The 23,851-nt window shown below is 36.7% G+C and overlaps 1 protein-coding gene across 2 annotated transcripts in view; it reads left to right on the top strand.

The window, feature by feature from the left end:
* PIP5K1B (phosphatidylinositol-4-phosphate 5-kinase type 1 beta) overlaps positions 1-23,484 on the top strand; it is a 98,846-nt gene extending 75,362 nt beyond the window's left edge. For both annotated transcript variants that reach the window (XM_058044372.1, XM_058044371.1), the window contains exons 11-17: positions 989-1,072; positions 1,185-1,233; positions 1,697-1,781; positions 5,661-5,816; positions 6,564-6,708; positions 13,064-13,181; positions 22,741-23,484. In XM_058044372.1, the coding sequence (XP_057900355.1) occupies positions 989-1,072; positions 1,185-1,233; positions 1,697-1,781; positions 5,661-5,816; positions 6,564-6,708; positions 13,064-13,181; positions 22,741-22,743 (640 nt within the window). In that variant the 3' untranslated portion in view covers positions 22,744-23,484. The remainder of the gene's footprint in view (positions 1-988; positions 1,073-1,184; positions 1,234-1,696; positions 1,782-5,660; positions 5,817-6,563; positions 6,709-13,063; positions 13,182-22,740) is intronic.
* The last annotated feature ends 367 nt before the right edge of the window (positions 23,485-23,851 follow it).

Consider the following 23,851-nt stretch of genomic DNA (forward strand, 5'->3'; position numbering starts at 1 on the left):
GAGAGCTATGTAGCTAAATATAACTAATATACAGAAGTCTGTGCTTAAACCTACAGCAAGCAAATGAGAGAATTATGATATTCAGCATTCACAGAGCGGTTTCAGACACTGAGAACTCTAGACTATAATTAGACAGAGCTTTATTTCACTTGGTTTTTACAACTCATTCACATTCACACAGAAGATGGCCAGTGCTATTGTATGATGGCAGAGGTGTTGCACTAGCTGGGCTCCCACATCACTTGAGCTAAAATAGTCCTACTCAAATCCTGTCGAATGTAGTCCTTCCTTGTTCCTTGCACTATCTCTCTTATATTGGCATAATGGCTAGTGGAGCAAAAAACAATGCTGAGGTTCTAAAATGGACCATTTTTCTAGGTGTTGGAGTAGGAACAAGAGGGTTTTAGAATGACTGTTCATGGCTGAGTACGGATCTGGGACCAACTGGAAGCCCACACAGTCAGAATTCTCAGCCTCATACTTTTGCTGTATCGCTCACTTATCTGTCTGAAATTTTCTCTGTAAAGAAATTTTGGAGAAGCACAGCAATACATAATTTTTAGTGAAAAATATATGAAACAACCTTTTAGACTTTGATTAATTTGCAGACTCTTTGTGATTTTTTACCTATGATCAATAAAGTGAGAAAATTCTCCTTTATCTAAAGTTACTTATTTTCCTTAGCAATAAACTGATGTATACTTTCTTCCACTTTTCAGATCATCTGAATATTTCCAAATCTGTCTAAAACATGTCTTAAAGTATTTATTCTTTTTTTTAAATTATGGATATTTGCCACTGAATTCCAGATACTTTAAATTTTCTATTCAAAATCCATTGCATGCTAGGTGACTCACATTTGACTGACTTTGCACTGTGGTATCTGCTTGAATATTGTCTACTCCTTTGGGCTTATAAGTGGGTACAGTTCAGCTGGTAACTGGTGATCAGAGATGTCTTAAAAAATATTCTATGTTGTTTCTCTTAGAATGGGAGGTATTCCAGCAAAAAGCCATAAAGGTGAAAAGCTACTTTTATTTATGGGTATTATTGATATTCTCCAGTCTTACAGGTAAGTTGAACTTCAACTTTCAATGAATTTTCAATTAACAAAATATTCTGAAATTACTTTTAAAAGTGTAAGCTTTATAAAGCAGTTCTGATTTAGTTTTTTACATACTTAGGTTAATGAAGAAGCTGGAACATTCTTGGAAAGCTCTTGTTTATGATGGGGTAAGTAGATTTTATTAATTTTTTAAACTGCTGATATTTTAGCTGGTGGACCTTTGACTCATGTTGACCAGGAAGAAATTTGTTCTGGTACATTTGTAGTCTAACCTCACCATGTGGTTTGAGCTGCTGCTGAAATCTTCCCAATACATGCTCTGGTTTTATTTATTGAGCTTTCAAATAACAACTAATAATATTAGTTTGTCCTTATAACTTACACAGGTCTAGTCACCCAGCAAAACATTGATGGATCTATAACTGAAAAATATACATAATTTGAAAAAAAAAATTCAAATGCTTGGAAGATTTTGCAGAATATCCTGTATAATTCATAACTCATAAATGGTAATGATTCGCTAATTTTGACTATGCCCGAAATGTATAATATAGTTCACCTGAGGTGTCCAGCTTCTTCTTGACACCTTACTTGTGGAAAATGTGACTGATATATTTTTTAATCTTGTAGGATACTGTTTCAGTTCACCGACCAAGTTTTTATGCAGACAGATTTTTAAAGTTTATGAATGCAAGAGTTTTCAAAAAAGTTCAAGGTAAGAGAGTAGTGACTTCTACTTTTTTAGATATCTTTTATAACCATAATCTTAAAATGCTCCTGTCTTTGCAATGAAACAAGCCTGTCTTCAACATCATGTAGCACTTTTGTAGCTCCAGTCAAGAAAATAAATTACTGACAATTGGGATTTTACTCCATTAGTAAAATTACAGAGAATTATGTACTATGTATTTTTGTCACATCAAGGCTGTCTAAAGTTGGCCTCAGGTGACCACCTAGACACTGCATCACTCCCCCTCTTCAACTAGATGAGGGGAAAGGTATACAAAAAGTGGGTGAGTTCAAATAAGGACCGGGAGAGATCACTCACCAATTACTATCCCCAGAAAAACTAACTCAAAACAGGGAAATTAATTTAGCATCTTACTAATTAAAAAAAAAAAACAAACAAAACAAAACAAAACAAAAAAACCCAAAACAAAACAAAACAAAACAAAAAACCACCAAAAAAAAAAAAAACACGACCAAAAAAACAACAACCCCAAAACCCCATGTAGTGATTCCCTGTATGCATGATATGTTATGGCAGCTTTTCAGGAAAATACAACTTTTTGGGAGTCTTTTAAATATTAATGAATTCATGGATAATTTCTCTATAAATTGACCATGCTATTGAAAGGAAATTCAATGTGAGATGTTGCAAGTGCAGAGAAGGATGGTGATGGGGGACAAAAGAGACCTGGACAAGCTTGAGAAGTGGACCCATGTAAACCTGATCAGGTTCAACAAAGTCAAGTGCAAAGTGCTGCACCTGGGTTGGACCAACCCCTGGTTCTAACACAGGCTGGGGGATGAGAGCAGCCCTGCTGAGAAGGATTTGGGGGTGCAGGTGGATGAGAGGCTGGACATGACCCAGCCATGGGCACCCCCAGCCCAGAGAGCCAAACGTGTCCTGGGCTGCATCCAGAGCAGCGTGGGCAGCAGGGCCAGGGAGGGGATTCTGCCCCTCTGCTCTGCTGAGAGCCCACCTGCAGGGCTGCATCAGCTCTGGGGTCCCAGCACAGGAAGGACATGGAACTGATGGAGAGAGTCCAGAGGTGGGTCAACAACATGACTAGAGGGATGGAGCCCCTCTCCTATGAGGTCAAACCAGGCAAGCTGGGGATGTTCAGCCCAAAGAAGAGAAGTATATGGGGAAATTTTGTAGCAGTCTTCTAGTACCTAAAGGAGACTTACAAGAAGGCTGGTGATGGACTTTTTAAAAAGGGTATATAATGACAGGACAAAAGGCAATGGCTTTAAGCTGAAGAAGAGTAGATTTAGGTTAGATATTAGGAAGAAGCTCTTTACAAGTGAGGTTGATTAGACACAGGAAAGGTTGCCCAGAGAAATGGTAGATGCCCCATCCTGCGAGTGTTCGTGGCCAGTTTGGTGGGGATGCGAGCAACCTGCTCTAGTGGTAGGTGTCAATGGGCTCAGCAGGATTTGGAACTAAATGATTTTTGATATTGCTTCGAACACATGCCATTCTGTGACAACTGCTGAGATATGTTCAATGTGTGCACAGTAAGAAAGTCTCTAATAAATATACTGGCAAGGCAAAGATGAATGCTTGAGGTTTGATGAGGTCCAGGCAGTTCTTTGGGGAAAAGGTCTTTGGATTATTGGGAGCAATGAGGTTTCTTTCCAACAATTATCACAAGTGGTATAAAACCTTACAGTAAGACATACAGATTAGGTGTTTTGAATAGTGTGCACACATAGTAACTTGCTGCTTTACTACCAGATTATTTTTTAAACATGTGGAGGTGATGCTGAAATGGCACCTTTTTTTTACCTTTCTTTTTAGTAAGACAATGGCTGGGTTTGATTACCCTGTAGGACAGAGTGTTTTCTGAGTTGAGGGTTTATTTATAAAGCAGTGTTCCTGACAAATAAGTATTTATTAACTGATGAGCTAGAATTATCTAGTTTGTAGAGGAACTTGTACTTTAAAATGGATTTGAGTTAGCGGTTTCATAAACCTGCTCATGGAAGTGTATTTGCTTTGGAGTTTGAGTGTTAAAATGTGGAATGGTCACTCGGCTCAAATACTACATGAGAAGTGTTGAACATATGGCATTGTCTTAAACTGATAGAAGGTGTTTTGCAAAAACTTTTTGACCAGTGTTATGCTGGTCTCTTAACAATTTCATTAGTTATCTGAAGTGAAAAACAACTCTGTGTGGACAGAGAGAGAACAAAATACAAACAAGCGCTAGAACAAAATAAGATTTAAGTAAACAAAAAATGACTACAAATACTAGAATAAACTAACCATTTAAAGTGTTCAAAGTTAAGTCCTTTGTAAAAGATTGATTAATAAGAAAATAGAAGCAACTGATGTAATGTGACAAAATGTGAAGCAAAATTCAGCTTAAAGGAGAAAGCAGCCTCCTGATACCCAGTTCTCTTTAAATTTTAGAATAATTTTACCAAAGAACTGGTGGGAGTTCTGCTGTCTGAGACAATATTCAAAGGAACTTCTCTGCATTGATAAAGAATAAAGAGTGTCTGCTCCTTACTACTTGACACTCCCTCCTGTTTGACAAAATAAATACCATATATCTTACATCAACATCTGCATCTTTTTTTCCCCAATTCTTTCTAATTCTGACTGCTCGATTTGTTCCAGGACAAGACACAACCTGTTTGTATTTCAAGCTACAATGTACAATTAAAGTATATCATGACTAATTTTCTCTCTGATCTTAATTAATCTGTCTCATTTTCCCAGGCAATTAACCTGTCTAAGTATCCTACTCTTATTGATTTCCTCTGTATACAGGGCTGTTAATGCACTTTTATACATATTAATGGTTCAAATGCATTATTATTCTTTCATAAAAAATTAGGAGTCTTCCTGCCTTCAGGAATATTATTTCTAAGCTTTGAGTCAGACATTTCAGTTTAAACACTTTAGCCCTGTTCTGAATCTGTTTTTTCCCCTAGTGCACAGAGCAACCTTGCATAATTAACAACAAAAACTTAATAAGTGGATTTAGCCTTGGGAAGAGGCTAGCTCAGCAACTCTCTTCTATGTTCTTTTTTAAAAATACCCTGGAATTATGTATCTGATTCTTTCCTTCAGTGTTCAGCCAAGTGACTTGATGTGTTTAATTTGAACTTTGTAGTAAAGCAATGAAAGAAGTGTTATAGTGCATCTGAAGTAACTTTGCAGCCAATGCATGGAGATCAGCAGCCAGCAGCTGAAAAACACTAAATTAAATAGCTGGCATCCTTCTGGAGAAGAGCTACAGATGGGGGTCACAGTTCAGTAGTAGTACCAATGATCAATTGTAGAATTTGATTGAAAATGCTGTTTAAATAGGCAGGCCCTGCTAAGACTTATAAAAGAGGCGCTGATACCTGAGTGTGTAGGCCATCAAGACTTTGGAAGTGTTTATTGTATCTGAAAATAAATGTTTGACAGATGAGTCTGAAGTGGAAATTCTTCAGTAGCATTACATAGAAGTAGTTAACAGCTCAAAAAAGAGATCATAATCTCTCAGAATACTCCAAATGTCTTTTCCATTTTTGTATTTTCTGGGGTTTTTTTCTGTATCATTCTGTCTCTGATTACATGAGTTGGTACTCCATAGGAGCTTTTTAAATCAGTGGTGCCTGTGACTTGCCTTATTGTCCTATAATAAGCAGTAAGAAACTGAAAAAGACAAAAATACATCTCTTGAGGATGAAATAAGAATACCTTTCCCTCTAGTTTTAATGTAATGTTTGTTAAGTAGGTTTTTGGATATGTTCTTCATCTGTATTCAAACCTTTATTTTCTATATTGCTTACTTTTTTGTTTGCTGTTAAAGATGTGTAGGGAGATAAGATGACATCATTCAACATCTATGTTCATTTGGTAATGCAGCTTTAAAGCCTTCACCTTCAAAGAAACGGTGTAATTCCATCACAGCCCTGAAGGCAGCATCACAAGAAATAGTGTGTGCAGTTAGCCAGGAGTGGAAGGATGAAAAGCATGGCATTCTTGCTGAAGGACAAAGTTATGCCAGCCTTGATGAAGAAGGTACGGTCTTTCAAATGAACAACCTAAATTATGTTATTAAAAATTTTGTATAAGCTCTAGAAGTCCTGTAACTAGAACATTACTAGTATGGCTGAACTCTCAAAATAAGAGTCAGGTTATTCTTAGGGAGAGAGTAATTAGTAATATTTGTCAAAATGGACCTTCAGAAGCAAGACAAAGTCAGAATCAAAGTTCATAGTATGATGTTAAACTTTCAGATTTCAGGACATCCTGAAAAAAGATATTCAGGCCAGGTAGAAAATTTTGGCCAGAGCCAATGTTATCCTTTTCACTGGCCTCTAAAGAAGCATGTCACACTAAATGTTTTGAAGCTCATTTCATGTTCCCAGAGGTTTTTTTGAGATACAACTTTGCCCCTTTCAGAACTTGCCTTGCAGCAATGATGAAAGCAGAGCCAATTACCTAATCCAATCTGATAAATGAGCCCTGGTAGCATGAGAATAGTCCTCAGACTGAGAAGAATTCATAACTCATACCTCTGTTTAATATTTGACTTTGGAGTTACTCTGTATTCTGAATGTACTTGTTAGCAGCTGAAATTCACTCTGTAATATGAAAGAGTGTGGGTATGGGCATATGAATAATACCATCTCATCAATTCAAACATTAGGAAACTTCAAGAAGCTTATGAAGGGCACTATGGGACTTGATATACTTACATGAAGATTGTTGGGCTAAATTTAAAACTAAGTTTGTTAACATTGTTCTTTATTTCTGCATATGCAGTACTAGGGTCACACCACCGGCCAGATCTAGTGCCAAGCACTCCATCTCTGTTTGAAGCAGCTTCCTTGGCAACAACACTTTCTTCTTCTTCCTTGAATGCAGATGATCACTGTCAGCGTGATCAACCTACACTCTATTCTAGCAGGTAAAGGCCGTATATGTTAGAGGATTTTCCTCTGTTCTGCTAGAAGTTTAACATTGTGCTCAACAAAAGGGGGCTCTGCAAAGTAAGAAACAGAAGGGGCAAGTGTCTCTGTAACTCAGTCTTTAACCTTTCCAGTGAAGGAGGGGTGCCAAAAGCTTATAGGATTTATAATGTATTTGTTTGTAATTGTACATATTGTAATTGGGGATCATGAAATAGAAAGCATAAATATGATGAAAAATGTTATATGAATTTTTCTTCATGTTCCAAAACTAAATTGAATATCTAAACTTTGCTTGGGCCTTAGTCTGTACCATAAGGTCAGGGTAGGAAGTACTCCTTGTAACTTGGCTGTAGACTGAAACAGCTGCAGAAATTGGTGATGTGCTAGGAAAAGGAAAAATTGTTCTTTATTGTGAATGTACACTGGTCTGCTTTAAATTCTTCCCTAACAACCATTTTCTGAAGTAAATTTCTGTGAAACTTCATCCATGGGTGTGCTTAGAGCCTGTTTGATTTTAATCCGGAAGTATAAAAACAGGAATGTCTTAAGAAAACTTGTGCAGATGCTAGTGAGCTAGGTTAAATGTGATTTGAGTTGTATTTGAATATATTTCAGCTGTGTCAGTCAATACCATGCTTAAGCGAGTACTTCTTACTGGGAGATTGCACGTGCCTGTGTGCTCCCTTGTGAACCTGAAGTGTGCTGTGTTGTGTCACCTTGCCTGTTTGCAGATCTCTTTACTGTGTATTGAGCCAATTCTTTGCCTGTTTTCACCAAGAAGGGTAGCCATTCAAGCATCTTGAATATTGTTTGGAAAAATTTGGACTGAACTCCTCAATGTATAAATTTGACAAATGCACTAATGTGCCAAGATGTAGTTCTTTCCTACATGTAAACTGCATGTTGCCCAAAAAATCAAGTTATTTTAAAAGCAATCTTGATGATGTAGTAGGTTTTTACAACCCGTTAAATATTGGACAACTGTATTTACATAAAAAGTAAAATGACTTGCAGCATTAATTGATGGTAGTGATATTTACAGCTTCCACTTCCATTACGTTGAAAAAAATTTCACTGATTTGGCATCTTCCAAATGTCTGATGATTTGCTATAAAAATTGGAATGAAGCATGTTTTGGGGTGTAATGAAGATGAAGTGTTTATTGCAGAACAAAAATTTTTCTGCACAAGTTTTAGGAAATAAAACTACTGATGAATAAACATTAGTAGAAATAGATCTCATTCACTTCAACTTGTGTTACCTATAGGACTTCAATATTCATGATCTTTCACAAAGTTTTTTCTTTGATAGAAATAAAGTTATAGAGTACTTTAAGCATCAAATAAAAATACAGAACTGCTTTGTATTAGCATCAGTCAGGAAAAGCAAACGGTGAAGTTGTCTGAATAGAGTTCAGATTTAAAGTGTTTCAAATATTCTTTACTCTCTAAAAAATTAACTGTAAAGAAAACCTATAAGTAATTCTACTACATTGTACTGTAAACATACTCCAAAATAGCAGGATTACACTATGTTTGCACATCTAGACACATTTACTTCCCAGTAGTGATGTAGTCAATTAAATAACCTCTAATGCAAGGCAGCTATGTGATTAGCATGGGTATCTTTAAAAATCAGGTTGTTAGTGTCTGCAGTCCAGGTATGGACTTCATCATCACGAGAGGGCACATTCTCTGACAAAGCAGACCAGCATTCACAGATGTGTGGCTCTCTCCACATCTTCTGCCAAAACATCTGCACTGTAGCCAAGACATCTGCCATAGGGGCTTAGCAAATAACACCTTTGCTGGTCTAGGTATGCCCTCTTCAGCTAGGGCCTGGAGGCAGTGTTTAATTCTCATTATTAGTTGTGGGTGTCACAATTTCAGTATGTACAATTCATGAGGATTAGCTTCCTTGTCATAGCTAGGAGCTAAGAAAGCTGCAAAGCATGCTCAGTAATGAACTAATTTCCATAAGATTCTGGACGCCTGCTGTTTTGTGCCCACTTCTTTTGGCATCAGTTCAGGGAGGTCATTCCTTCTTCTTGGTACTAAAAAATATATACATCAAAAGTTTTACTTATGTTTTTACGGTTCACTCAAGGAACTTCAGTCCTCTCATAAAAAAAGCTAGCAGGGAAATAAACCCACAAAAAAACCCCATGCTACAATGATGCAGTGAATTGTAGATTCAGATCTGAGGCTTTTCTTGCCAGAGTTCTTCTTCTGAATATTAGAAAATTATGTGATGCAGGACTTATCATTTTACCATTTGTCTCTGATAAAACAGAAAACTTGGAGCAGTTTTTGAAACAAAGTCTGAATTAAAGATTTGTTTACAAATGTGAGCCTGCCTTCAATCTTTAAATATATAGTTAACTATGACATTCTGCTTTGTTATTTATTAGAATTACAGTTTGGCATCTTCTTCATCAGGCTTTTTAATTGTTATTCAAAGTAACATAGCACAAAGTAGAGAGTACATTCATTTGCTTGTAACCTGTCAGAAATTTCTGGTTTAAGGTAATAAAGAATGAGAGTCCTGTGTGCTTAGTAATAATGTGATATTTGTACATCTCCTCGACTCCTACTAATGAGCAGTATGTGCCCATACTACTTAGAAAACAGATGGTATTATTTTCCTCATTAAAAAGAGAGTAATAATACTTTTCGATACCTTGAAGCACACACCGTATTTCCTATTTGGGTTTTTTCTTCAGAATTACCCTCTGTTATCCAATGCAATACTTCCCCAAGGAGAGGCAAATGGCTTATAACATAAGGAAGGTGATCAGCACCCTCTGTCCTTGAGAGCGCTCAGCATCTGTGGGTAGAAAGGGAGAAACTGCTGATGCTGAGGTTAAGCAGACGGAGGTGACTTGCTGAGGTGGAGCCAGCTCTTGATGCTGTGTCTTGTGAGGAGGGCTTTTGTAAAGCTGTCTTGGTGCAGGTTAAAACTAGCATAACTAATTGGTATATAGTGCAAAGAAGTGTTTAGGGACTTATGATTAAAGTGAAAAAGAGAGCAGTCATAAACATAAACTTACTAGGAGTGTTTTTCCAGGCTGCAAGCTGATTATTTTCACCAAGTTATTCCTCAGTTGCTGAAAAAGGAAACCAAAGGTGCTATCCAGACAGTGTGAGCAGGAATTAGTAAAAATGGAAGATTCATGGAGAGAGGGAAAGGGCTGTATTTTTCAGCACAAAAAGGACTGGATCTAAAAACAGAAGGAAAAAGAAAAAAAAGACAATCATGACATATGCTATTCAGTAAATGTAGGCCTTCTTGTATGTCAGAAGACAGCTGTTTTCTTTTCCATGAAGCTGTTTCTCAGTCAAGTGGTTTTATCATAAGTAATCACAAGTATTCCTTTAGTAAAAGAAAAGAATTGACAATTTATTGCTTCTATTAAAATTTTCAAATATTTTCTATTCCTCAAGTAGGTTTATATTTGGTGCAGAGATATTTTAGTACCTAAAGGGTCTGTTTTTCACTAGAAAATGTAATTATTAGTCCAAAACTATTTCTTTATCTGTTTTATCTTAGGAAATGTAATACTTGCATATTATATTAGGGATTATTTTTATAGCAGAAGTGATAACAGGTATTTTTCCCTTCCAGGAAAAGTTTTCCCAATTAGTACTGATGAACTAAATTAAAGATGACAAATCTGAATGCCCTAAGCACTATGACTCTTGTCTCACTTGACATGGCTTTTAGAATTGAAAAGAGCTGAAGAAGGTCAATGGTGCTTCTGGAAATGTTTGAAACTTGCTTTAAAATATTTCAAAATGTTTCAACTGTAGATGTTTTACAATTCTTGTTAAAATAGCCCAAGATTATAGAAAGTATTCTTTCAATATATTTTTCAGCAGGTCTCATGGGACTCTCCAGTCCCAAACCCAAACAAAATCCCATGATGCATAAAGGGGTGCTTCACCTCCCTCTTAAGAGCAATGCCAAGATGCTGTGATCTATATAAGGAGGATTGCTTAATTCTTCTCATACATCTGAGCCTAAGGGAAAAAAAATCTACATGAAATCTAATTCTTCTTTCTCTTTATGCATTCTATACCTCATTTCTGGGAGATGTATATGTAGTCTGGACTTCTGCCTTCTCCTTCTTTCTTTTATCTATGTATTTTGCAATTTCTTGTCTTACCTTTGTATTGCTGTTTCTTGGTGGAGACCACTTGGAATTTTGGAAGGCTTTGAGGGATTGTGAGTTTGTTCTCTTACACAGTCAAGCTTCCTGAAGCATCCGGACTTTGAAATGCTGTTCTGCTAATTTTTTCCAGTGACAGGGATTATAGTTTTTTTTCTGTTGTAAGGAACATTAAGCATCCCTTTTGCCAGTTGGTGTTCTACATAACCAAACTTTTGTGTGTTAAATTTCAATGTTCTCTCTGTCCACACACTACTGTTAGCTTCTGAAGCTTAGACAACTTTGAATTTGATTCAAAGTGGACTAAATTCACACATGCTTCATGACAATAAGCAGTTGGGTGGAAGAAAAAGGATTGAATGCTCAAACACTATGAACAGATGCACTGAGTCACTGGGGGTATCCCCATGGGAAAGAAAATTTGACTATGATTGAAACAATTGTGTAATTGTGGCTTAAAGTAAAACAAAGCTTTCCCAGTTCTCTAATGATGGAATAATTTTTGCTTCTTTTCTTCTTTCTTAATTAAGAACCAAGATCAAATAGAGTGTTTTAGCCAGAGAAGGGCAACTACGTAGTTGAGCATGCTCCTTATGTCTGGTCATTACTGAATGCGAGAAAATACCTGTAAAAGTGTTTGGTTTCTTTTGGGTTTTTTGGGGGTTTTTTGCTTGGTTTTTCTTATTCAACCTAAGAATTAAGGATGAGAACTCAGTGCACTGTAGAAACTGTATTAAAACTCTGTTCCTCTAAACCGCTCTTTCTGAAACACTGTGCATGAGGGGATTTCACTTCTTCTTTCCTGTGCCACCCCCAATATGGTTTTGCCTTTTCAACCTCATTAAAATCAGGCTGCATTAAAACTGGCAATAAATGCAGCTATGATAATGCTATTGAAGAAATCTGAACTTCAGTTACCAACTGCTGACAGCATGTGTATTGCTGTTAAGAGATTAATGACAAGATTTTTGGTTTTACTCTTTTACACTACTCAGTACAATTAAAGTTACACATATGAGAATAATGCTAAGTCAATGGGACCTAGGTCATCCAAATACAGGAGAAATAGTCTTGCTTTTAAAAAAAAGTCAAGCGCATTACATGATAAAAGAACATTGTAATGTGGTGAATGTAAAGATTCCAGTATGATATTGATTCATTATTTTGTTGAGCATTTGAATTTCAACTTTACATGCTAGTTTCTGCATGTAAAGTTTAATTGTGCATGCTAGTTTTGCCCTTTCTGAAGTTCTATCCTATCTGAAATATACTTAAAATAGTACAAAGAGAGGGGAAAATTAGTCACATCTGGACTGATGGCTGTAACCATGTTTCCATACCATGTTATAATTCAGAATTTTTGCTTTTCACCTTGTCTGTAAACAGGTAAGAATTTCTAAAATATGTCACTGCAGAACTAACAGTTGAGTTTTCAAGGCAGCCTGGAGCCTAATTTCTGGCAGCCAGTAAGATATGCAATAAGGGACATCTGAGTCCATTAAAACACCTTTGAGTTTCAGCTTTGTTGACCAAGTGTGTTACAAAATGAAATTTGTGTGGAGATGCATTTGCAGTTTCACATTATTTCTGTAAGGCAGAGAACAAAAAATCAATCAATGAGTGAAGTAATAGAATGCACCTGCTTTGTAAACATCACTCCCTTACATAGGTGTACTAATTACAATACACTCTTATTCTCCCACCTTTCCTTCTGAACTTATGGCTGCTAGTAAACTGTGTCTCCATGGAAAAGTCCAATGTTGCTAATGTTACAATGTGCCTAATTGCTAACTCTTTTTTTCCCCATTTTGAATTACAAAATGCTGCCAAAATTTACACCATGTGTAATGTGGAAATAATACATTTTGAGATTAATGTAATTATGTGACATTTACTGTGACATAGTTTAATTCATTAAATAAATATTGAAACTCAGTAATAGCATTACTTTCTGATAAAATTTTAGTAAATAAAATAAAAATAAATTGTGCAATTAGTCAAATGTGAGCTTCCTGTTATCTAGCCATTGCCAGCATATCTATATTTGTTTATTTGCATTCCTTTTTTCCAAGTATTTGGGAGATTTTCATGTTTAATAGAGAAACTTATTTTAAAATTTTCAGTTATGACTAAGCTTTGTAACTTGGGGTTTTGGTTGACTGTACTCTCCCTTCTCTTTGCAGTAAAGGGTTACCTTCAAGTTCAACATTCACTTTGGGAGACAGTGCCATCTATTTGACTTCAGAACAGAGCACATTGGAAATGGAAAATGATAATGCTTCAGTTTTGGATGTCTACTTAGTAAGTTGTCAAACTGTTTCTAATGGGCTTTTTTTGCCTGTCATTGCTTTGACTCAGGCTCAGTAAATGATTAAAATACCTGCTCAGCTTCAATCCAGAGGTTTATTGAGGTTTTTTTTTTGTATGAAGCATGCATAAGTTTGCATAAGTATGATTTGCCAAAGCAAGTCCCTGAAGAATTTATATGCATATAAACTATTGCATTATAATGAAGTATGCCAAAACACCTTTCAGTTTTTCTCTCATGATAGGTGTTTTCTGTTGTTTCTGTTGGAGGGAAAAAAACCAAAACCCAAACCAACAGAAACAACAACAAAATCTTTCCTCTTCATGTAGAATACTTCACAGTATAGAAATAAAAATTTCTCAGGTTGGAAAGTTCTGTGTTTATACCACTGATTTTGAAGCCAGTAGAGCTCAATGTGAAATACTTTAATGGCCCCCTCTTCTGATTTGAAGGGTTGTCCAATTGTGACAGCTGATTTAAAATGTATCTTTTCTTTACTGTTTCAGTTCCTAGTAAGCAATTTATCTGACTGCTGAAAGATAAGGCCAAGTCTATATTTTGTTGTCTTCATATCACTGGTGTTTCAAATGTTCTCTAGCTCACATTCCACAGACATAAAGGCGGTAGGCACCCAAATTCAAATCCCAACTGAATGAAGTTTTTTGCATCTAATTTTTTTAAGCTATTCTGAAATTGTCAGTATAAATGTAGGGGGCAGGTATGTTAATCTTGGCCTTTTTCCCCAAAGGCTTATTTTCATAAATCATAAACGATTCTGACATGATTCTAGTAATATTTCCCCTTGACTGTCATGGCAAGAATTGTACCAGAGATGAAGAATCAAAAGAGGAAAATTTGCTAATGTTTCTAATAAATGTTTAACAGATACATGGTTGTTTCCTTTCTAGAAAAAATTTGTTGCATTTTTTAATTTTTCTTATCCCTAGAGTTACCTGATCGTTGTCTTAAGAAAGCCATACTATCTTAGAATCATAAAACAGCTCAGGTGGATGGAGCTTCAAGAGATCATCCAGTCCAACTTCTTGCAGAAAAGAGAGCCTAGATAAGATTATCTAACACCCTTTTGCACCACAGCTTAAAAACCTCCAGCAATTGGAACTCTGCCACATTCCTGCAGAAGTTGTTTCAGTAATTATTGTCCAGAAAAAAAATTTCATGTGTTCAGATGAAACATGTTTGTGTCTGATCTTACATCAAGATGAAATACGTTTGTCACGTTCTCTTTTTCTGTAGGCTGTGCCACTGATGTTTTTTTCCTTCTTCTTTAGACAGTAATGCTGGAGTGCGCATAGTACTCAGTTAATAGCTACTAATTTAATAGCCCAGCACACTTAGGGGAGTTGTTGTCTGTCCTGCCTCCACTGACGCAAAACAGTATCAAGTACCAGTGGCCAATTAGATGTAGAATGCTTGGTTCCTCCCCCTGGGCACAGCATCTCACAGTGGGATGATGTAATTTTATCAGTCGTGCAGTGAGGCTTGATGGCCCATTAGCAGAAGATATCCACCTCTTCCCCCGCCCCGAGGAAGTTATCAGGGATGAGTCATGGAAGAGATAAAGAACACTGCGCCACCTGGTTTTAACAGATGGTGATAGAATACATACTTTTGGTTACATCTTGCATTGCAACCTAAGGCAGGAGTTAAGCAGAAGCCCAGGGAAGACAATAGCCCTTTATTAGACCAGGCAGGGGGAAAAGTTACAGATAATGCTGGCAAGACAGAGGTTCTCAGTACCTTCTTTCCTCCTTGGTCAGCGGAGTGGCCAGAACTAGACCGTAGCTCCCAGGATCAAGCAGCTATAACAACAGACATTGACCTACCAGTAGTGCCCTGCAAAGTGCTCAACCCACATAAATGCAAGGCCCAGGAGGGAATATACCCCAGAGTATCAGCAGAAGTGGCTGATATTATTGCAGGGCCACTGTTCTATCATTTTTGAAAATTCATAGAGATCAGGGGGCATCCCTGATGACTGGAAGAGGGCAGATCTCATACCTGTCTGTAAGAATGGCCCAAAAGAGGACCTAGCATCCTTACTGCAGTCCCTGGCAAAGTGGCAGAACAAGCCTGCTAAGAACTATTACCAACTAAATGAAGCAAGTGACTGGGAATATCCAGCACAGATTTATCAGAAACAAATCATGCCAGGCTAACCGGATCGCCTTTCTGAAACAAATTAGCATATTCAGTCAATAATGAAAAAGCAGTGGATGTTGCTCACCTGCACTTCAGTAAAGCATTTGACATATGTCCCACAGCTAGACAAATGTCAAATATAGATTGGATGGGGCTGATCCGTGAGATAAGCAGGAATCATCTCATAGGTGATCAGCTTGTTGTACTGAGACTGGCAGCCTGTCGCAAGGGGGGTGCCCTAAGGATCAGTACCGGGCTCCAAGTTGTATCTCCATGAATGATCTGGATGATAGGAGCAAAAGCACCCTCGCCACGTTTGCTGTGTCACTAAACTGGGTGTTGAGGGGGACTCATCAGCAGGGAGAGTCACCTTGCAGAGATATGAACAGGCTGGAAGATGGGGCCACAGGAACTGTGTAAAGTTCAACCAAGGAAGTGCAGAGTCCTGCACCTGGGAGCCCCAAACCGAAGAGCCTGGCCAGGCCAGGTCCCGTGAGCTGTGGGACAGCCTTGCCAAGAGGAGCCCGGGGCTCCCAGCGGACAACACGCAAGGACCAGGTCAGCAGTGACTGCTGCAGCTACTGAGGCAAAGGGGATCCTGAGATGCATCCATGGGGGCACTGCTCACAGAGAGGGATGTGACCATCCCACCTCACCAGCGCTTGTCAGACTGCACATGGAGCAGTGTGCCCAGTTCTGGCCCCCACAGTTCCAAAACAGATGTGAATGGCCTGAAGATGGGTCAAAGGAGTGCCATAAAGGTGGTCAAGGATAGGGAGAACTTGACATTTGAAGAAAGAGTGTAAAAGTTAGCTTGTTTCAGTCCACAGAATTTTCAGGGGGGACCTCAACAAAGTTTTCCAAAACTTAAAGGCATGACTGAAGATAGTATTGAGACCCTTCTTTTCTCTAGAGGCAGTGGATACAAGCTGTAGTGAGGGAGGTTTCCTCGCTATGTAAGAAATAACTGGTTTTACAATGAAAATGATTTAAGGAGAATGATTTACAATGAGCGTGTATTTATAATGATGAATGATTCACTGGAACAACTTCCCCAGGGATATGTGGTAAAGTCCCCATCACAGGAGGTTTTCAAGATGCAGCAGACAGTGATGCTTGATAATCTCATCCAGGCTGCCTTTCCACAAAAGGTTAGGAGGAATTAGATAGCCTCTTATGGTCCCTTTAGCCTGGGCCAATCTGTTGTTCTTTTGGCCCCCTTTAAACACGGAAACAATTTATTCCTGATAGCTTTTGAATTTAGTTTATAAAGCAACAGTCTTCTTTAACAATAATACTGCTTTGCACTGTGAAGTATTTCTTTATATGTTTGAAGTCTGTAGGGTAGAGGGTGGAATGCTCTGAAAATCTAGTGACAGGCACAGGTAACACCTTTTGTAAAGCTGTCTGTATGAGTTTGAGGTGTGAAAATAATCTCTTCAGTTAGTTTTCAGCTTGCAGAATATTCATTACTATTATGTCTTGGAGATTGCAGTAAGTAGGTGGGTATTCCACTGATGAACATCAACAGAAAAATAATTAAACCCCAACTTTGGATGTCACACAAATACCCAGTGCTTATTCCCCTGCGCAAAGGTCTGGAAGAATAAATAGGTCTTAAGTGGACAGAATCACAGATGCTTTTTGGAACTAGCAGCACCCTTTCTCTGCACTCTGAAGAAAAACAAATTCAAAATTCAATAATCAAGGTAATGGCACAGACCTGAGCTCCCTAGGTATGCTGTCTTCAAGGAAATTGGATACTATAGCTAAGCACATATTACTTCTTAAGCAAACTCATTTTGAGAAGTTACTTACCCCTGCTTTCTGTCTCATGTCCCCACACTGTGTATTGATGCCTACTTGTTTTGAGATTGTTGTGGAAGTGAGCTTTAATTTATTCACATATACCCTGTATGCGTACTGAGGTGTTTGTGGAAGAAACAGGAACAGTATGCTATCCATCTACTAATCTGTTACTTCCTGATGCCCCATAATATCCTTCAGTGGACCTAGAAACAACAATTAGCCTGTGACTGGGGAAACCTGATAGTACTAAAGTATAAGTGCTGACAAGAAGGCAATTTTGCTTTTATAGGAGGATGATTAAATGCATGTTAGAAGGAAAATATGCATGTTTTTGAGAACACTAGAAACAGACTAGTCATTTCTAATGTACATCTCAAAAATAAAACAAATCAATGAAAGGTTACAAGATGTACTTTTAAAAGAGGAAAATGCAAGGAGAAAAATGTAGTTTTAAATGGCATTCTCAGATTTTCCTTTAAGCCTGTGATTAATAATCTTTGTGTTTCTACCATGAGGCAAGCTGCTGTAGTCTTACCCACTATATATTTTCATGAAAAATACCTTAACTTGCTTAATTTTGGGCTTCATTAATTCTGTGATGTCTTTGCCTCCTGTTTTGAAATGCCAAAATGCTAAATCTTTTGGACAAATTTTAGTCCACTAGTAAATTAAGAAGTATGAATTTTTGGTCCCACGTATAGAAAAAAAATTTTGTCGTAAAATGACATTATGTTAATCTACTATAAAGAGTAAATTTAAAATGGCATTTTCTGAGCAGTTTTGCATGGAAATTCTGATAGTCAAGTAAGGTGAGGGGGAACAGAAAAAAAAGTTGTAAAAAAAAAAAGAATTCCTCTTACAGGCAATAGCATTGGATTTGAGGTGTTACATTAAGAGAACTCCAAGCAAACTCACACTGTGCTGCTGATGTCAAAACTGAGAATGTACCCGGTAAAAGCAGGTTACAAGAATTCTTGTTCCAGGACACCACAACTGAATGCTGGTCGGGGCCCATAATTCCTTAATTCTGATAAAAGACCAAGTTCAAACTAGCATTTTGTTAACTTGCTACTCTAAGAAGCACCATTACGTACATTCTCAAATCAAGTTTACTTTTAAGTTACGTTGGTTTATTTTCTCATAAACCTTTTTACCCAGATAATAGCTTAAGAAATCTAGCTTTTATGACTAGAATATGACTAAGCAATGAGCAATAAGTATGATTTCTAAATCTAAATGATTTCCAATTATTCTAGTAACATAATTACAATACTGATTAATTCATACAAATAATTTTAACTATCAATTAAATAGAAGGAATAAATAATACAAAGAATAATTATAAATAATAAATAGAAGATCGGTGATGTAGAAAATACTTCTAAATTTGAGATGTTTCTCTGCCTAACTTCAAACATTAAAGGCTTCTTGCTTTTATGAATATGTAATACAATGATAGGTCAGACAGATGGAAACAAATTATTCTGTCTGAGATAAACAGGTTTCTTGTATATAAACCAGAAACAGAGAAGGTAACACACTTCCATTTAGCACTTTGATGTAGAAATCTACAAAACAGGGTTTCCTTCTTACTCTGTAAAAAAAATTTGACCTCTTTTTAAAATTCCCTTGAAGCCCTATATACTGGTTTCAGTTCAGGCATTGACAGCAATGCTGTTGTCAGTGTCTCAGTGTGCTATGGCATTTGATTAGTAAAAGATAGAAGTCCAGTCTTGCAAAAGTTCCTTAAAAATGCAACCAATCCTGAAGACCTTAGTCCAGCATAGCCATGGAGTGCCTTAAAAGTGATAATTCCACTTAAAAAGTAAGGAATAAAAGTCACCTTACTCCTTCTGTTTTGCAGTGAAGTATCAAATTTTTGATTGAGTTTTCTCTAGCTTAAAAAACAACACATGCTATTATAAACTATTTTACTGTGTTTTCTTTGCCTTCCCGTGACATAATTTATAAAGATAGCTGATATACTGTACTACAATATCAGTAAAATCAGTAAGTAAGAAGTAAGGCTTAGGTAATAGTAAGTAAGTAAGTAGTAAGGCTTAGGTATTTAATTGATTTACTTCAAGTAAGCTTGATTTCCCTTATACTTCCAACAGAAAAAGGAAATGCATGTAAATAGCAGTGAAAAACTTTTAAGTTTCTTCCATTATGATGCAGTATATGTTAAGTCATCTGGTGGTAAATATAGGATTTAAATAAAGAAATATGTGTCCAGTGTATAGGATCTTAAATAAATGTATGTCCCGCGTATAGGATTTCATAAATGAATTATTTTTTGGTTACAGAATACTTCTGTATATTTAACTACAATGCAAAATTCTTGGGTAGTACAGAAGTTTTCACATGAAAATACAGCATTGCCTCTTGTTGTTAAAGGAAAGGCTCATAAAATTTATATTTATATGTCACTGCTACTGAAGATATGGGTTGGTAAGGGCTTCAGTAAAATAAAATCATGGAATAACTGTAGTGATGAGCAAGGCCAGCATATTTAGAGCCTGGTTTAGTGTAGCTATGATTTGTGTCAGAAGAATTGCATAGATTATATTATTACATTTAAAATTACTTATGGTGCAGCTTATTTCCAAATGCCAATTTTATTATAGGATTTTGAAGTCTTAAAATAATATTGAAGATTAATTATGTATTTCAAAACTGCTGTAGATGCATAGGTAAGCAGATTAACAATTATTGGTCTATAAAATGCTTGCTTAGAAGCTGTCAAAACTTTGACTCTGCAGTATTCCTTTTCTTCTATACTCTTCCTCATAATTTCAATTAAATTTTAATCACAGTATAGTTATCTTCAAAGTGCTGTTGTGGAATAATTAAAAGTGCAGCTGAAGTTAAAGCAACTCCCAGGCAGAATACATGTAAAAACATGCTAGAAGTTGTGCCGTCACACTGCACAGCATACCTCAAATTTTGATATGTTGCTCTTTTTACGGAAACTTCAGTTTCTCTGCCTCACCATTTCTTCTGAAGATACTGGTGGAACAACTCAGTAGACTGAACCTGAACACTGAGAGTATGTGAAAGGAATTATGATCTCCTCACTTACAGGCATCCTTTCTTTCCCCTGAGAGCATAAGAACCCTTAAAATGTTATGTGCGCATGGTGGAGCCAATCAAGCACTCCCCTCAAAACAGAACTTGTTTCAGGCTGAAAGGGGCAAACCAACTTGTTTTATGCAGCATAGTTAACTGCTCCTTTCCTCTGTTGTGATCTGTGTTTTCCCTGTATCCATCCATGCATGATCCCAAAAAGGAGAGAGAAAAACAAGGCCTATGTGTCCCATGAAACTGAAACCAGGTTGGAGGTGAAAAACAAATGAGCAGTCAAACGTTGTTTGGCAGAGGTGCTCTAGCAGAAGAAACATTATGTAAGAAAGAACATTTTAGTCACCCTTGCATGAAAATCAGACACAGGAATAAGGTGCTTGATTAGATTAAAAAGGTACCAATTCAGATCACAAGCAATATGCTGCCTGAGGAAGCCAAGTGCTAAAATGCCAGCACGTATTTTCACATGTTCTCATGCCTGGGGCTTTTAAAACACCATAAGAGGAAATCAATCAGCTCAAAAACATATCCATGGAAAGAGAACTGGAGCACAAATATGCTCCAAGACAGCCTCAAGTAGGCACAAACATTGTAAACCCATTATATACACAGTGTGAGACATCTCAGGCAGTGATTACAGGAATGATTCCTGTAGTGTCATTTGTGCATTATTTATCATTTTGGACCAAATTGCTACAGCCAAACTCAGTTTTTATTTAAAAAAAAAAGAGGTTTCCTTTATCTGTAATCAGTGAAATCCAAAAGTTGTGTAGTAGATACAGTGTTGCCTAGAGGATCATGTCCTGAGCCTTGAAATAGATGGATTTCTTTCTAGAATAATACAGTACTGGACTGTACCTGTCATAAATATGAACATCTGAAAATCCCATCTTCTTAAAAGAGCATTAGAACCATCAAGAGTATTTCTGTGATTGACTCATACAGTTGGTAGTTGCTACAAGTTATTGTCAGGTCTCTTTTCTCCAACTCTGTCATGCATCTTTTATTGAAATTTTTCATTGAAATGCTTTGGAAGGGTCAGAGGAAAGGAAACAAGAACAAGAATAAACTAGTCATAATTCCATTGCATAATTAGTGGAATACCATAAAACCAGCATCAGCAATACCAATAGTCACCTTTGTGAAAAGCAGTAAAATTAATTGAAAGTCCTTGTTAGCTTTACATCACATTGATTTTAGAATACCACTTTCTTTAATTTTACTCACTTGTCCAACAATTTCACTTCATGTATGAAATTGTTCTGTGCTTTCTAAGTACTTTACTGCCTTAGGACATTCAAGTGCTAATATGTCCATCAACTCCACTTGCCAGACCACAGTTCCTGAGAGAGAGAGAGAACAGCACCTGAGAGACTGGCGCTGTGCTCAGTAGCATCGGTGATTATGAACACCCTAACACTGGTGCACAATACAGTAGGAAGTTTAAAGTTTTCATAGAATAATATGGAAATATCATTCCTGAAGTTTCAAGGGTTGTGCTAGAAGTCATAATAAAAATACTGATTTAAATCTACTGGTTACATTTCTCTGAGATAAGCTTAAGAAATGCCTTCAGAGATTTTTTGTTCATAATCAAGATTAAACTGTTGTCAAACTATTTAAAGGTTAGTTAAGTGCCTGTATCAAAAAGCATAAGGTAAAGGTGACCTTAAAAATCTGTTTAATAAATGGAACCTTACATCTTTGTAATGTTTTTTAATGAGGTTTTAGAGTAAGGTCATTGCAGATCCCTTTGTTTTGATTTCATGTCTTGCTTCATTTTGGGTATATCAGCTGAGATGCATCCAGTTTACTGAAATATATTCTTCGTCTGCCACTTTATCCTTAGTTTGATTTGTCATAATAAAATGTTCAGCAAGGAAGAGTTTCTTTTCAGTTCATCTCTAACTCCACAGGGATGCCAAGAAGTGACCAACTATTTCTGTGACATGAGGGTAGTTAGGAAAACTGTGATCCATTAGGATTATTAAATATTTTTAATTTTTTTTTTTTGTGAAATCAAATGATTGCCACATTGACTTGAACATTAATTGTGCCTGAAAGTTTTTTTTTTGATAGGTATGATTTTTCACCTGGGGAAAGACACCATGCTTCTGCTGAGAGCACTAATATTTGTGATATATGAAGACTGCTACTTTAAAGTAATAAATACCACAGTTCTGCAAGATAAAAATAACCTGTTGTGAATTGATGAGTGGTCTCAGATTGTTCTGTCTTCTCCGATATCCAGAGTGTTCAGCATTTTGGAGCAGCAAGTTCTAGTTCACATAATACAAGTGTACTGCAATGCCTGCAAAACCCATAGGGGTTAGATGTTGTACAAGAGACCCAGTGCTTTTGATCAGGGCCCAAGGTCATAAGAGAATCACTGCCAAATTGTACTGCAGCCTGTTTGGGGGAAGAAAGGTGTTGCCTATGTATAATTCTGTAAGAAAACAAGTAAACACCACTCTTAACTTGTCATTTCTGTATTTCCAGTAACAAAGAATATATGAAGAGTAAAACTAAGGGAAGCGACCATGGTTAATGAAGAGCACTTTCTACACTCCTTGTTTAAGAAGAAGGAATTTGCTGAGCCTAACAGACAAAGAGTAATAATCAACAGAACTAATTCTAAGAAGTGCCAGGATCTTTGAACCATAGAAAGAATTGATGGACTCGACAAAAATGATATGACACATTCCACACTCTGCTATCATCTGTTGTTGCTTGCTCAACTGTGAAGAATTGTGTATTCAGGCTGCTTTCTACAATATTGCCAATCAACTTTTTTGGACTCTGAAGTGATATTTTCTTATCAGCTCTCTAGTAGTTTCATTTGCATGCATTCTGTAACTATGCATAAGCAAAATCTATTACCTATTTTACCTATTTAAAAATAAGCACAGTGATGAATAAAATAAATTTCATTTTTCTGACCCACTCCATTCTAATTGCTTAGGTCCACACCAATGGAAACTGGAACTGATGTTGTATGAGGGTTAGGGCAAATATCTGCTCATACCATATGAAAATGAGCTTCTAAAGATACTTTCACAGTTGGTAAAAAGGAGATAAAAATGTTATTTATAACAAGGCCTTATGTTGTGTATATATATTGTCCTTGAAATATTTTTGATTTTACTTTATTTCTTGTAAAAGAGAAATTCTATAATTTATTTAGAAAATACTACTGTAAACTATAGTTTTATTGATGAATAAACGATTTTTTTCTGAAGACTATCACAGCTGTCATCCTGCTGTTGATCTATACTAGACATAATTGTTCTTGCATTTCTCTACCTTTGTGGGACAGTCTTAAGAGGCCTCTTGAGATATGACAAACATGGAATCTGTCCTTACCAGCTCTATAATGATAAGGGGAATCTTGAAATTAGAGCAGGAAAGCCAAAGGAACATACTCAATAGGCACTGCTTTATAAAACCATTTCAGGTTTTTTCAGTATGGGAAGTTATTTTAGGGTAACTACAGAAACTGCTTTGGTTCCCTAATTTCCCAAGTAACACGGAGATAATCACAAATGCCAATGATCATCATTCCAAGATTTCATGCTTCAATGCAGTGATGTATTTAAAAAGTTGCACAGAT

The sequence above is a fragment of the Melospiza georgiana genome, chromosome Z (assembly GCF_028018845.1).
Source record: "Melospiza georgiana isolate bMelGeo1 chromosome Z, bMelGeo1.pri, whole genome shotgun sequence".
Taxonomy (NCBI): Eukaryota; Metazoa; Chordata; class Aves; order Passeriformes; family Passerellidae; genus Melospiza; species Melospiza georgiana.